At 43.2% G+C, this 16067-nt stretch overlaps 1 protein-coding gene across 3 annotated transcripts; it reads left to right on the plus strand.

Annotated features, from left to right (window-relative positions):
- Positions 1-912: 912 nt before the first annotated feature.
- C1QTNF8 (C1q and TNF related 8) lies at positions 913-12953 on the plus strand. 3 transcript variants are annotated; one of them, XM_039492614.1, is made up of 4 exons: positions 2939-2982; positions 3363-3415; positions 10592-10832; positions 12406-12953. In XM_039492614.1, the coding sequence occupies exons 3-4, from the start codon at positions 10607-10609 to the stop codon at positions 12951-12953; spliced, it is 774 nt and encodes a 257-aa protein (XP_039348548.1). In that variant the 5' UTR covers positions 2939-2982; positions 3363-3415; positions 10592-10606. The 3 variants fall into 3 exon arrangements, with proteins under 3 accessions (XP_039348549.1, XP_039348548.1, XP_039348550.1); XM_039492615.1 differs by lacking the exons at positions 2939-2982; positions 3363-3415 and adding an exon at positions 913-1030; XM_039492616.1 differs by lacking the exons at positions 2939-2982; positions 3363-3415 and adding an exon at positions 3567-3834.
- The last annotated feature ends 3114 nt before the right edge of the window (positions 12954-16067 follow it).

Here is a 16067-nt window from a genome sequence, read left to right on the forward strand (position 1 = left end):
TGGAGGTGGAAGGTTTATTACAGGGAAATTATAATGCTTTCTTGGGTGTTGGGAAGAGTCCATTGATGTACACCTTCCTTCCTGAGATTTGCACCACATCTGCACTAAAATGCAACAAATTGCTGCCATCTTCCTTTTTTTAAAAAAAAAAATATGGAGGTGCATCCTTCAGAGGATATGGTATAGGTCATGTGTGCCTGCACCCTGGGTACATCTTGATCCAAGCAGCCTGGGTTCTTTGCATGCTGGGATTTGTTCTTCTTGGACAGCACCTCCTGGTTAAAGTCAAGGGAAGCTGCAGATTACATTGTAGAGCCTGGCGGGTCCTTAAGAACATAAGAACGGCCATACTGGGTCAGACCAAAGATCCATCTAGCCCAGTATCCTCTCTTCCGACAGTGGCCAAGGCCAGGTGCCCCAGAAGGAGTGAATAGAACAGGTAACCACCAAGTGATCCATCCCCTCTTGCCCATTCCCAGCGTCTGGCAAACAGAGGCCAGGGACACTATTTACTTTCTCCTTTTCTCACCACTGCATCTGGTGCATAAGAGACAGGTACTTTTCTTTTTTTCCCCTGAGAAGATGCTGAGACTACCAAAAGATAATCAGTTTCATGTGTTTCTAGCACTTTCATCTTCCCTCTGGCCAATTGTTGGTTTTATTTGTTTGGGTTTTTTAAATTTTTTTTTTAAATTCTTCATCTCTATTCTCATGAGAGGAACTGTGCAGCCTGACAGACTTCCTCCAAATGCTGAGAAAGCTACTGCAAAGCAAGAAAGCAGGAGCCCAATCCAGCACAATTGGATGAAAACAAGCAGCAAAGAAAAATCACTTGCAAACTGCCTGCGCTGTAGCTGCTGAGTTTCATAAGAAGTTGGACGGACACTCACTGTTTCCTTTGGACACCGGCAAGGAAGTTGCAGCAACAGAAGCCACCAGACCAACAGCTGAATGAACAGGGGCTTTCATATTATGAAGCTCACTAGGCAACAGCAAGGAAACTAAGGAGAAGGGGATTTTGAGTCACAAGGTAAGTTAAATGGATCTACACAGATGGCAAAACAATATTGATCTGGAATCAGAACTGTTCCCAACCAGCGGCTGCAGGTTATTCTCCGGAGTCACTATAAAGGGGTGGCTTGGCTACTTTGCCTCACTCTCTGCTTGCTGCCACATGCAAAATAAGTGAAAGGAAGAGCTTGGGCTTTCCAGAATGTCATTGAACTGCCTCTGATTTGTTCCCACTTAATGCTCAGTGTTTCATTAGTCATCACAGATATTGAGGCATGAATATATTTTGTATTCAAAATATTGTCTGGTTTGGGATAAGTGGTGGAATAGTCACCATGACCCTGTTGTATACAACCAGGGCCCCTGCTCTGTGATGCGAGCCATTACTTTTGAAAGCCTCCTGAGCTATGGTGACCTTCAGCTGTACTAGTCTGCAGACCCACTCTCTGCCAGAACAGCTGTGATGGAGGAGAGAAGGGGGAGACAGGCTTGGAAACAATAGCCACAACTATAAATTCAGTTTCTCCAGTTTGCCTGCAATTCACAAGTTTTGATTGTGCTTTTTTTCCCATAGCCTCAGGCAGGAATCAATGGTGGTGCCAGAGTGGCTCAGGGGAGAGAGATATAGTAATCAGTTATTAATTGTTATGATGATGATTATTTGTTAGTCACAGTAGTGCAGGTTGCATGGATTGAAGGAGAGATCTGACGGTCATATGGGAGTCAGCAGCTGTTTCACGGGTAGCACGAGCGTGGCGATTTGAAACGGGGTATTTGTGCCGTTCTGCTGCGACACGTCAGTCTGTGCTGTGAAAACATTTTAGTTGCTTAAAAAGCAAACAAACCCTCCAAACAATTTCAGCCTTTAGTTGAAACCAAGTCCAAAGATCAGCTGACTCATTGCTGGTGAGTCATCGAGACAAACTATATTTCCACCAGCAGAGCGCAAAGGAGCATGAGACACAGTCAGTTAATTTGCTTTGCCTGAGCAATTGCCCTGCATATTATTTAGCTGTAACTTGTCTCCTCTCTTCACAAAGCAGGGCTGAATCACTGTCTGGACGTGCTGCGAAAATGGGATTCCTTTCAAGGGCCCGCCTAGTAAAAAAGCATGGCCATTTCCAATCCATTGCAATCATGTTCCTGGCAAGTAGCGACTTTGGATGCACACACCAAATCCTGCTCAGGGGAAAGGTGAACTAGAAAGGGATTTTTATTTCTTTTAAGTAAAAGTAACTGTTTACCATCCCAAATTATTTGTGAACCAAAGGGCAATTGACACCTGGTTTAAAACCAGGTGCTACTCCCTAAATCACAGCGAAATTATGTCTGCTTACACTGGATCTGAAGTGCTATAAATATAGTAACAGAATAATTCTATTCCTTTTTATTAGGAATTGGATTCAAAACTTGATGAGCTGCAAAGTTTGGATCCAGCTTTTGTGTAGCCCATTTAAAAGGAGGGACCAGCCAGCCGGTGAGCTTGGGTCTAATCCAAGCTTCTGCAGTGTTAAGATCCAGATCAAAACAAGCCCAGCTTTTGGGGTGCACAATTCTAGGGGTTTGCTTCAGGCCCATAGAAGCTCTTTGTGTATGTATCTGCATGTATTCATACAAAGCAAGGAAGTGCGACAGACCCAGGCCAGTGGGGTACAGGAGTCTGGTAGAGGGCAAATACACTGGTCACTGGATGAGCAGTTTTCTGTTCCCTGAGTGACCAGAGCAGAGGCTGCACTAGAGTAATCAGGAACCTGCTAGAACCAATTAAGGCAGACAGGCTGATTAGATCACCTGCAGCCAATCAAGGCTGGCTAATCAGGGCACCTGGGTTTAAAAAGGAGCTCACTTCGGTTTGTGGTGGGCGTGTGAGGAGCTGGGAGCAAGAGGCGCAAGGAGCTGAGAGGGAGAGGCTGTGCTGCTGGAGGACTGAGGAGTACAAGCACTATCAGACACCAGGAGGAAGGTCCTGTGGTGAGGATAAAGAAGGTGTTTGGAGGAGGCCATGGGGAAGTAGCCCAGGGAGGTGTAGCTGTCATGCAGCTGTTACAGGAGGCACTATAGACAGCTGCAATCCACAGGGCCCTGGGCTGGAACCTGGAGTAGAGGGTGGGTCCGGGTTCCCCCTAAACCTCCCAACTCCTGATCAGACACAGGAGGAGTTGATCCAGACTGTGGGGAGGATCACTGAGGTGAGCAAATCTGCCAATAAGCGCAGGACCCACCAAGGTAGAGGAGGAACTGTGTCACAGAAGCTATAAGCAGCAGCATTAAAAGGATTTCAACCAATTCAGATTCTGCTCGCAATGCTGTGGAATCCTCTTCAGATTAATCCCAAAATGTTTTGCAAACAGTGTGAACAGAGGAAGTTACCAGTGGGCCATCTGCACAAGGCTGTGAATAACAGGTATTTTAAACCACATTGCCTTTTTGAATCTAACTTCTTCTCTTCATGAATTTGCAAGTCAATTCATGGCTGCAAGAATGTTAATTACTACTCATTGTATGCTGAGGAACTAATGCTATAGTTTCAAAGAATGGCTACCCACCCATTTCACCAGGAGCCACTGCAGGAAGAAGAAATTGCTGAGCTGTTTGGACTTGTAGACCTCACAGTGCTAACTGCTCTGGAGAGTGGCAAGGCCATTGCATAACAAATCATCCAAGAAGAAACTTTAGCTCCTCCAGCAAAATCAAATAACTTCCAAGAGTGAGTCTAGTGTTCACAGTCTAACAGCCTTAAAGTTCTTTGCTTCCAGCCATTTCCACCACCAGGAGCGGGGAACCTGTTAGCCAACATTGAGGACCTCCCAGAAGGTAAAAAAGGTAAAGCAGAAGGCACATTTCTTCTACTAGAAGGGGGCTCCATCCTCGGATCAATTCAAAAGCCTGCAGTACAACCAAATTGCGGTGTCTTTTCCAGCTATACCATGCAAGAGGGATCTTTACTTTAAATCAGCTACTGGGTTTTAGTTGAGGATGTTTATCCTCAGTGAATTGGGCAGTGGCTTAAGCTGCTCTGTAAGTTAAAGGAAAGGTAATCTTAGAACTGTTTTTTTAAGTGACCAGGACAAATCCTAGGAATAAAGAGAGGATTATATTAGCAGAAATTTAAACAGACATCCTGTGACTCAAGAATAGATCTACCTACTTACCTGGCCTTCATGAAACCCCTCCCAGTTATGAATGAATTTTATCCTCACAACACCTGTGCGAGCAAATAAAATATTATCCCAACTTTACAGATGGAAAATTGAGGCACAGGATAGATTAAGTGTTGGCCAAGGTCATGCAAGGTCTGTGCCAGAGCCAGGAATTTAACCCCCGTCTCCAGAATACCGTTCCCCCACCCACAAGGAATATTGCCTCTTGCATAAACTAAAGCGATTCCCTTTCCCCAAGCTGACTTGCCTTCAGCTTGTAGAGAAACCAAACTGAATGGTCAGACTGGAGGAGTGAGAGTTGTTCATTTGGATAGTAACCCCCCTTTCCTTGCATGTCATTCACTTTATTAATATTTTTTAAATCGATGTTCAGACAGACTTTAGCACCATATGTGTGACCCTCCCCTCTAGAATAAAAAGAAACAGCCAGTGTTCATTAAAGCCGACCCAGCTGCATAAACAAACACATTCAGTGTTCGTCTTTGTTATTTGATGAGTTACACACCACCTCATCCAGAGAGGACTCTGGATGTCTGCTGTCATTAAATAATTATTGTCTGATGCCCTCCCTATAATTTCCCACAACAATGAAAATTTAAATAGATAAAAAGAAAAATGCTTAAAACCCATAATTTTGGACAAGGGTGACAATTTAAATGGATAGAAATAAAAATAATCTTTAAAAATAAACATTGATATCTGTCAAAATCATAAAAGAACATTAAAACCAAACTCTGCCACGGCTATTCATACTACACCTGCTTTGCCACTGATGTAAGGGAGCTCAGGCCTCAGTAATAAAGGTTCAGATTGCAGGTCCTGTTTGCAAATGCCCACCAAAGTTTGGACACTTATGTTTTTCAGAATCTGTTGAATTTGCTATAGGGGAGACAGACTTTCATGAGACTGTGGTACTTCCTGCTCTGGTCTGGGCAGAAATCCCTTAGGAACAGCTTCTTATGTTATTTTGACATTGTCATCCTAGTCAGAAATGCAGAGCAGGAGAGGAAAATGACAAAAAAAGCAAACCAGGCTTTTTCGAGCCTTGCAAAAGATTTGCTTTGAGTCAAGCAGACTAGGGTCCTTATTATATTTCAATCGGCACCTACAGTACGTCTTATCAGATTTTACAAAGCCAACACGGACACATTTAGCATGTCCATACAGAGCCTGATCCTAAGCCCACTGAAGTCTTCCATCAGGCTCAGATCCATAGTGATCTCACAGGCAGCAAGACTCCACTTTCCTGTTATTTTTTTTTATTGGTTTACCAAGACTGTAACAAAAAGGAATCAAAACAGAAGTCCAAGGGTCATAGCTGAATCATTTCATGGCTTGTAAGTTTACCAATGTGGACACAAGAACAAATGGATATAAACTGGCCGTCAGGAAGTTTAGACTTGAAATTAGATGAAGGTTTCTAACCATCAGAGGAGTGAAGTTCTGGAACAGCCTTCCAAGGGGAGTAGTGGGGGCAAAAGACATATCTGGCTTCAAGACTAAGCTTGATGAGTTTATGGAGGGGATGGTATAATGGGATAACCTAATTTTGGCAATTGATCTTTGACTATTAGCGGTAAATATGTCCAGTGGCTTGTGATGGGATGTTAGATGGGGTGGGATCTGAGTTACTACAGAGAATTCTTTCCTGGGTGTCTCTCTGGTGAGTATTGCCCACATGCTCAGGGTTTAGCTGATCGCCATATTTGGGATCGGGAAGGAATTTTCCTATAGGGCAGATTGGCAGAGGCCCTGTGGGGGGTTTTGCCTTCCTCTGCAGTGTGGGGCACGGGTCACTTGCTGGAAAATTCTCTGCACCTTGAAGTCTTTAAACCATGATTTGAGGACTTCAGTGGCTCAGACATAGGTTTGATACAGGAGTGGGTGGGTGAGATTCTGTGGCCTGCGTTGTGCAGGACGTCCGACTAGATGTCCCTTCTGACCTTAGTCTATGATTCTATGTGTGGAAGGAATTCAAGATGGGCAAACCTCAAAAAGTTTAGAAGTTGAGTGCTCTATGGACCAACTCCCAAAAATTCAGATGCTTTTCCATAGTTCATTTAAACTGGTGACATCTGCAAAATTGGGCTAGAAATATGAATTGGTCCCAAACCTAAAAGCCAGGATCCAAACACTTTTGAAGCTTGGGAAAGTTCACATTCAGACCCAAACCTTCTGATCTGGGCTCCCTGAAACGTGAGAAAGTTCAATTCCGGATGTAAACATTGTGGGTTGGGTCCCTCTCTCCAAGAAGTCTCCCAAATACCCTTTTTCTTTGTTTGTTTTTGTTTTGCTGTATTTATTTCTGCTCCTTTGTTTTAGGGTCCTTGAAGATGCAGCAAAAATGAAGGAAAGATATCATTTGGTAGGAAGGTTGTAATGCCCTGAACTGTATTTTGGAAAAGTCCTCTTTTGTCATTGAGCCTCCTCCTATAGCACGTAGAGGCTAAGAATACCAGACAAATAACATTTTTCTTTTAATTCAGTGACAGGTGTTGTTAACATGATGACTGTGTATGATCCCATGTCTGGGCTTTCTACTCAGTGGGACAACAGACATTTGGGGATTCTTATTTTCATAGCAGGGAAACATTTTTCACAGCAAAGAAATAAGCTGATTTATACTTCTATTTCTGACCTGCTGCTTCGAAAATGAATCTCTCTCAAGAGGCACCATGAAGGGTGATCAAATAAGAAAGAGATCAGCTTTGCAGTCTCCGGGCATTCGGTGTTGAGCTAATATATCATTTTAGACACAAGCAAGCATGTCGGATCAGTATCAGAAAGTAGGACAAACATTCCTCTGGTGCAGGATTTTGATTTATTTTCTGAAGACGCACAGACTGCCAGATCTTTATTGTAAGTGAAGGTGATAACAATCAGAGCTGGCTGTTCAGAAGAAGATACACGTGTCTTGTTGAGAGAAAACAGGTTATCGCCATACTTGATACAGTAAGATCCCAAATAACTGTCTTTAATAAGAAAAAACACACAACCCTCCCCACATCTATTTCCTTCCTGGCTGTTATGGTTTTTGCTCTCTCCCCCTTTTTATGTTTTTCTTTTCTTGTATTGCACCTTCTTGCCTCTTTCTCCAGGTTTCTGATGGGTTTTTCCATCCAATCTCTAGACTTACTCATCTTCTCTTATTCCCCCCCCCCCCCGAATTACATTGCTTCCCTGTAACTCTGTGCTTGGTCTCTCTTTATTCACGCATTCTGCTTTCTAGATTTCTCTTTTTCCTTTAGTTGCTGTGTGTCTTTATACCAAACGGCTTTCAAACTTTCAAATTCTCTACTGTGGCTTTATTTGGTTGGTTTATTCCTCTCCCTCCAGTCGCCTCTTTCTCCCAGCTCTCTATTTTGCATCTCTTCTCCTCTCTACTCGTAACAATCTATAACCACATGCATGCTCAGACACCCCAGTGGCCTCATCTAACTACACATGACCCACGCATCATTCAAATACACAGGTTTCTACCATTCGGATCTAAATCAGGTCTTAAAAATTCCATCCAGAAGAGGGCAGCAGGATACACACACCAAGACACAGCAGAACGGCTGGGTGAGGCCCAAACGCCATAGGTGTGAAAGAAAATGTATTTCCTGGATTCCATAGACTCATAGTTTTTTAGGCCAAAAGGGTCCACTGTGCTCAAGTAGTCTGACCTCCTGTATATAACGCAGGCGTTAGGACTCCCCTGAATTAATTCCTGTCTGAACTAGAGTAGATTTAAAAAAAACAAAAAAAAAACCATCCAATCTTGACTGAAGTATTGTCAGTGACGTTGGGCTATGCTTCATGAAGCATATGCAAGAGCCATCAGGGGAGTTTTTTCTTCAGCTTAGTTCTAAGAGGTTCAGTCTATGGATGGATTATTTTCTCAACTGACAGTGTTTTTCATAGCAAAAGGAAATTCTAGCCAAATGCTTGCATTTTTACCCTTCAGGGATCGTGGAAGAAAACATGGACTTCCTTGATTTCCCCAGTGGTGTCACAACATGCATAGAGCCAGAACATGGCTCTTTTTCTGAGACTTAAAAAAAAAAAAAGTCTCCACATGTATGAATTTTCCATCTCTGGCCACATTAGAAATATTTTTCTAAATGAATACTCTGATTGTCCTCGAGTAAGGTATTAAAAGCAGGTGTAAAGCAATTATGTCTCCTAAACTCAATACTTTGAGATTGAAATGACACTGTCCTATAATATATCTCGGAGGTTACTGACTAGACGGCGAGGCCCTGAGAAGAGCTAAATATCTTCAACTTTTCCTGAAATTAAGTTGGCACTGAATAATTTGTAGGCAGAGTGAAGCTAATACAGATCTTTATATTGTTGAGCAAATACAGTAGTGCAGTAAACAGTAGGTCAGGTTGTAAGTGAGCGTAGAAACTTGTTGCCCATAAACAGAATGTCCCCTGTGAGCCATATACCATTTAAGCATGATATACTTACATGGGTCGCCTATCTGGGGCCTGATTCCCACTTACACTAAGACCCCTTTACACTATTCAGCCAGTGGAAAGGGTCCTTCAAGTGTGTGGCACTCTAAATCACATCCTCTTTTGTGCTGCCAGAGTGATGTAAAGGGTCATTAGTGTAAATGAGAACCCTGTTCTATAAGACTGATCCCTAAAACCAGATTTCTGTTATACCACGAATGAAAAAATCTTTTTAAATTATTCAAAATTTGGTTCAGGACTGTTGATCCCTCCGAAATGAATGGGTAGTTTTTTCCATGCTAATGACTAGAATTGGTTTAGCGTGTTAATAAGCATTCCCCGAGTCTCATCTTGAGTTAGACAGAACAGAACAACTGAATAATAAGGGTGTGTGGGTTCTGATTCTTTCTGGATGATAAATTAAAAAAAAAAACACCAAAGAAAAATGCCTCCTAGAAAGTGCCAGGACAGCCCTCCTGGAAATCTGTTCCATATTCTCTGCATGAATCCATTCTCCAGCTGGTGAAGGCATAATGCCTCCCAACTCCGAAGAACCAATCTGGCTTACCGTGGTTTGAAATCTATGTGAACAGGATCTTTGTGCAAATCATGTATTCCCCATAGCTGGGGCATCCATCCATCACTTCTCCCACTTTCCCCCGATAGTCTAGTAAGGATTGTTGCGATACTAAAGTGCTCATGAAGTGCCTGATCCAAAGTCTGTTGAAGTAAATGAGTCTTTTCTTGGATTTCAGTGGACTTTGGGAAGGGGCATAATTTTTGCAAGAAACAACTTGTAATTTCCCTGAAGTCAATGGAGACTGATTTTTGCCAATAAGGTGATGTTTCTGCTTCCATTCTTGGTACGGAGACTGACAGCTGTATGCTAGAAGGTCTCCTCCTATCCACCATCTACTATATTTCCCTTCACTCCTCATTTGCAATTCAGGATTTTAGAGCTTGCCAACAATACAGTGCAAAAATCAACATTAAAATTCAAGAACCAGTGTTTGTGCAAAGCAACAGTTGCTTATGGCTGCATTCATTGGGGCAGTTTGGCTTTCCAGTCTACATATTCAGCAATGCAAATATGAAACCTACACAGAATTCTGCAGGAAGCAACAAACCAATATAGTCATAAAAGCATAGTCTGGCTTACAGTGGTTAACTAACCAGCTGAAAGGAAGGTTAACTGGAGCAAAAAGTGATTTCTTCCCCCCCGCCCCCAGTTGAAGGTTTTTCTGAAATCACAGTTTTTCTCTCTCTCTCTCTTTATTTTGGAGAGAGATGTTTGTTACATAGGAATTTTCATTTTTTAAGAACTGCAATAACTAGAGATTGTAATAGTAAATAACACAGATAATTAAATAAATAAATAAATAATATCCAGTAATATTTTGTGCTTTCCATCCAAAGCCTTTGGCAAACATTGGTTCAACAACGGTTACACAGTGGGTGTGCTGTACTTGCTACACTAATAATCATCTCTGTTAGGTCATGATCCCTCCAGTCTTTATGTTGTATCCATCTGTTGTCTCTTCAGAGATACTTACTTTGTAAACTCAAAGGTAGGCACTATCCCTTTGTTGTGGGTGTACATCACCTAGTGGAATGGGTCCCTCATCCCCGACTAAGTGCTACACTAGAATAACATAATAAAGAAGAGTATCAGAGGGGTAGCCGTGTTAGTCTGGATCTGTAAAAAGCAACAGAGTCCTGTGGCACCTTAAAGACTAACAGATGTATTGGAGCATAAATTTTTGTGGGTGAACATCCACTTTGTCTGCATCTGACGAGGTGGGTATTCACCCACGAAAGCTTATGCTCCAATACGTCTGTTAGTCTTTAAGGTGCCACAGGACTCTTTGTTGCTTGATAATAAAGAAGGGAACCCTAAGGTAAGTGAATACGTAGCCAACGATTGCTCTGGCTTAAATCACCACATTAATCATTCCTATTACTCTCCTGCTCTAGCCGGCTCAGCTGAAGATGAGTTCTGTGCTTCTGATGCTCTTGTTATCCACTGTGAATGCCGGCACCTTACTAGAAAAGGGCTCGCTGAGACGGGAAGCCCGGCGGCTTTCATGCATGCGATGTTGTGGGCCTTCAGAAGAGCCAGTTTCCGTCGCCTCTTCACGATCCACTAGGATGAGCTATGACCCCACCTATTCAGTGCCCAAAGTCCAGCCCACAATAGATATCACCATCCTGAAAGGTGAGTCACACCCAGGACCACACTTTGTGAATTTACCATCACTTCACAAGCCATGTTCCTTCTCCAAGGTGGAAAACACCCATCTCTTAAGAACCGAAGCTGCTCAGTCTATATAGTTTATCCAAGAGAAGGTCAGGAGGCAACTTGGTTTCAGTCCATAACTACCTATATGTGGAGAAGATGTCTGAGAGTAGACAGCTTAGTAATCTACCGGGAGATGGCTGGATGAGCTCCAATGGCAGGAAGCTAAAGCTAAACAAATTCAGGGTAGAAATAAGGCGCATATTTTTAACACGAAGGGTGATTACCATTGGAACAACATATCTAGGGACATGGTGGACTCTCCATCAAAACTGAATAACTTTCTAAAAGGTCTGGTGTAGCTCAAACAGAAGTTATGGGGTTGATACAGGAATGATTGGCTGAGTTTCTATGTTATGCAGGTTCGACTAGATGGTAATAATGGTCCCTTCTGGCATTAAAACATATGAATCTATTAAACTTGGAGGTTTTGTTCTCTTTCCCATCAACCACACCCATAGTTTTTCCCCTCCTTCTCTGCCACAGAGAGACTGTGTGTAACTGTATATAGGTAAATGATATGGGTCGGGTTCATGGACCTACGCTGTTTACACGTTGAAGCCAGGATTTCATCCCATTTTTATCCCTTTGTTCCTGCCATCCTCTCTCTTACACACCCTAGATAGCTGGTCACCTAAATCATAAATCACTCAGCTAAGGGGTGAAAATTCACTTTCTGCAAATATTTGTACCACCCCCCCCCCCAAACCATGTTGCTCCCATGAATGAAAAGGCGTATGGACATGCTAAAAACAAATTCTACGTAGCGGTTACCAAAGGTTCCATGAATAATTGTTCTCACTATCCATCCTATTAACATAGATTATAGCTCAATTAATGAAAAAATTAGGACTCTAGCCTTCTCTCCCTGGCAAAATGTCCATGTGCTCTTGAATTTTATATCAGAGGGGTAGCCGTGTTAGTCTGGATCTGTAAAAAGCAACAGAGTCCTGTGGCACCTTATAGACTCACAGACGTATTGGAGCATGAGCTTTCGTGAGTGAATACCCACTTCGTCGGATGCATGTATCAGACGAAGTGGGTATTCACCCATGAAAGCTTATGCTCCAATATGTCTATAAGGTGCCACAGGACTCTGTCGCTTTTTGGATTTTATAGTTTAATCCTTCCAATAATCTGGTCACAAATAATAATGCAAATGTAAAAGTGCATACCCTAGATGATCAGAGTGGTCCCTTCTGCTGTTGGAATCTATAACGTATCAGAGAGATCTATCTTATTTGTTGTGCGGTTAATATATGGAATAGGCATGCTAGCTAGCAGCATGCCATTTGTGGGCAGGGGGTTGCTGTCAACAGTGGTCCTGAATTCAAATCTAGATGTGATTTAGTTATGACAAATATTTCTCAATGCACCTGTTGAGAAAGCCAGCATCCCAATTGATAAAATAACACTATCTCCATCCAGACATCTCTGTGGCATGTGATGTGTGTGCATATGTTTGAAACTTAGTTCCTCTTTGTGATCATAGGTGAAAAAGGTGACGTGGGAGAAAAAGGGATCACCGGAGGGGCTGGAAAGGCTGGAGAACGAGGGCTACGTGGTTATAATGGACGGAAAGGTCAGAAAGGCCAGGTTGGCCCACCAGGCAACTCCTGCAAGCTGCATTATGCTGCCTTTTCAGTTGGCCGGAGAAAACCTCTCCATAGCTCGGATTATTTCCAGCATGTCACTTTTGATACGGAGTTGGTGAACCTCTACAAACACTTCAGCATGTTCACAGGGAAATTCTTCTGCTACGTGCCAGGGATCTACTTCTTCAACCTTAATGTCCACACCTGGAACTTCAAAGAGACCTACCTGCACGTAATGAAGAACAACAAGGAAGTCGCCATCCTCTATGCCCAGCCCAGTGATCGGAGCATCATGCAGAGCCAGAGTCTCATGCTCGAGCTGCGGGAAGGAGATGAGGTCTGGGTGAGAATGTTTAAACGAGAGAGGGAAAATGGCATCTATAGTGAGGAGTCTGATATTTACATCACCTTCAATGGCCATTTAATTAAACCAGCCATAGAGTAGCATATTCTGCATCTTTGGGCTCGGTGCTTTAGTAGCGCTCCTTGGGTAGATTACTAATTCTCCTCTTTAAAAGTGCACGTCTATGTCAACATGGAAATAAATACGCAATAAATATTTTCATGGTCTGATTGTGGCTAGCAGCCAGCTGATCTGCTTTTCAGTTTGCTAATCCTCCCAATCAATTAGAGATATTTCTCATGCAACAATCTTAATGTGCAGAGCAGGGGCATGAGTATGCGTGGGAGGGGAATGGGCACTGCTAGCAAAATGAACAAAAGTTACATGGCAGTGCCAACTTTATGAATATGTAGAAGGCCTGAGCTTTTTCTGACCCATGGGATGCTGTGCTTATCATTAGCTAGATGGGAAAACAGAAGGACACTGTTCTGAAGTCTTCCACAGGCCCCTTGCAACATCTCTGCTGAACTGCTTGCCAAAGTCATGCAGTACATAACCTCGGTTACAAAAAAATGGTAACCTATCAGCTCTGTTTTAGTGGCCTGGCCTACTCATTTTTGTACTCTGTAATTATCTGAAGATCGTATTAGACAAGCTAGCTAATGGTTACAATGAAGTAAAGTGTTTGCAGGTTGCTTTGCCTACAAAGGATGCCTTTGTTGTTGTTTACGATTGCTGTCTGCGGTTCCCGTCCTCCAGTTCCATGCTAGAACCATCCCTTACACTCCCCTGAAATCACTGTCACCAAAAATGACCATTTCCTAGATAAAGCTCAGAACCAGTACTCCATCCTCCTCCTCCTCTTTGACCTGTCAGCCGCCCTTGACATAATCAGCCAGGCTCTTCCTCTTGAAATCTTGTCCTCCCTTGGCTTCCATGACTCAGTCCTCTCCTGGGTTTCCTCCTGCTTCTAATCACTCCTTCAGCATGTCCTCCAAAAATCTCCCTCATTCCCCCTCTCAGTTTCTCTGAGGGTCCCACAGGGCTCTGTCCTTGGTCCCCTTCTCTTCTCCCTCTACATCTTATCTCTAGGTCATCTCATCCACAAACACAAATTCAATTCTCTGCGTGGACGACCAGCAGATCAACATCTACTCCAGACCTGTCTCCTTCTGTCCAAACAAAAATCTCGGCCTGTCTCTCTGACATCTCATGGATGTCTAGTTGTCAGCACAAGCTCAAAGTCGCTACAACATAACTCTTAATCTTCCTCCCCGCACTCCGAGCCCGCCCTGGTAAACCATCCCCGCTACCTCCTTTCTTGATCATTGTGGACAATGCCACCATCTTTCCTGTCACTTGGGCCTATAACCTGGACACCATCTCTGACTCAGATCTCTCTCTAGATTCACCTCCAGGCTCTGCCTAAACCTTGTGGGTTCTTTCTATGTAACATCTCTAAGATCCAGCCTTTCCTATCCATCCACACCCCTAAAACTCTCATCCAGGCTTTTGTTCTCTGGCATCTTGAGTCCTGCAACAGCCGTCTCTCAGCACTGCTCATATGCATTCAGAATGCTGCTGCAAGGATCATTTTCCTAGTTTGTTGTTCTGACTGTGTCACTCCTCTCTTTGCATCTCTCTACTGGCTCCTGCTTCTCTATCACATCAAATATAAACTACTTGTCTTCACTTTCAACGCCCTTCATGGCCTTGCACTGCCCTATCTATCATCTGCCATTTAGTATCAAGATGTTGACTCCTCCCTCCCAACCACCCACGATGCCCATCTCCATCTTCATGTTCTTTCCTGTGCTGCCCCTCGCGTTTGGCAGGAGCTCCCCGTAAACATCCAAAACCAAACATTTTCCTTCAAAACTTTCCTTTGCCACGATGCCTACCAAGGCCATGGCTATGATTAGGCTGGGGTGTTGAGACCACGGCCTATCATGTTGACTGACACAGTCTCACTGGAGTCTCCTAGCTCTCTGTTTTCATCTGTTGTCTCTTGCCTTGCACTGAGATCGCAAGCTGCATGGCACACGGACCAGCTTTTTGTTCTGTGTTTGTTCAGCACAGTGGGCTCCTGCCCCATGATTGGGGCTTTGAGACACTACAGTAATACAAATAATAATAATATGTTTTCTAATAAAAAGAAAGGGCCATATTCTGCTCTCCCTGATTTGGATGGGGTGGCAGCATGATTGCAGAGCGTTAGTTGGTCCAGTGCATTTACCTTAAAATGATGCTGACCTTCTTTGCTATAATTCATGATTTTTCCCCTTTTCCTAGAATGTAATATCGCAATGAGCTAAACATAACACACCAATCCAGCATAGCGCTTAAGAAGGCACATAACTTTCTTCACGTGTGTAGCTCCATTGGGATAGGTATGCTGGAGCAGGGCCGATAAGGATATCGATGAGCATTACAAGGTGTTCTTTCCCTTTTTAATGGCAACCATCATAACGAGAGGCTGATTGTCAGAGTTACTGAGAACCTACCACTCCAGTTGAAGCCAGTGGGAACTGCCAGGGATCAACAATGAAAATTAGCGCACTTTACTGCACCAGATTTTCTAGGCAGTCTAGAAATGACTGGACTGTGCAAAAACCTCCTTTCCGCAGTCTGCAGTGTTAGTCTCTTAATATTCACTGCACACAGCAGTGAAATGCTATGTGCTAGAACAAGAAAACAGACCAAATATACATTTGTTAGTCCCTGTCCCCATCAACACGCACACACACACGCACACACACGCACCCCTTTGGGATGTTTGTATGGAGGATGCATTAAATGATATTGTACTGTATGTCCTGCTAGGCTAATTGTTGCTTGTTGCTGCACATCTCTTGTTACCAATCATTTAACCTGAGAATTAACTGTAATAAAGCTAATGTTTTGAACACATTGGATTTGTTTCCTTTGCTTTTCACGGAGCCGAACTAAATACCATAAACTGAAAATCCAGCCCTGTATTGCCAACTATGATGGTGATATGGACACCTAAGTGCTCCAGAAATTAGACCAATTTCATTTCCATAAGGGGTAATCATATGGGCAAACCCTTTGGACGGGAGATGCCAGGAACACATCTTTATGCCCTCTTTTGCCCCCTTGATTGCAGCTGAAAGACTAATCCCAAATCTTTAGTGAAGTTGCAACACTGGTGATAACTACACTATCCCGGTCTACATTCGAACCAGCAACAAAGAG

The sequence above is a fragment of the Mauremys reevesii genome, linkage group 10, assembly GCF_016161935.1.
Source record: "Mauremys reevesii isolate NIE-2019 linkage group 10, ASM1616193v1, whole genome shotgun sequence".
Lineage (NCBI taxonomy): Eukaryota > Metazoa > Chordata > Testudines > Geoemydidae > Mauremys > Mauremys reevesii.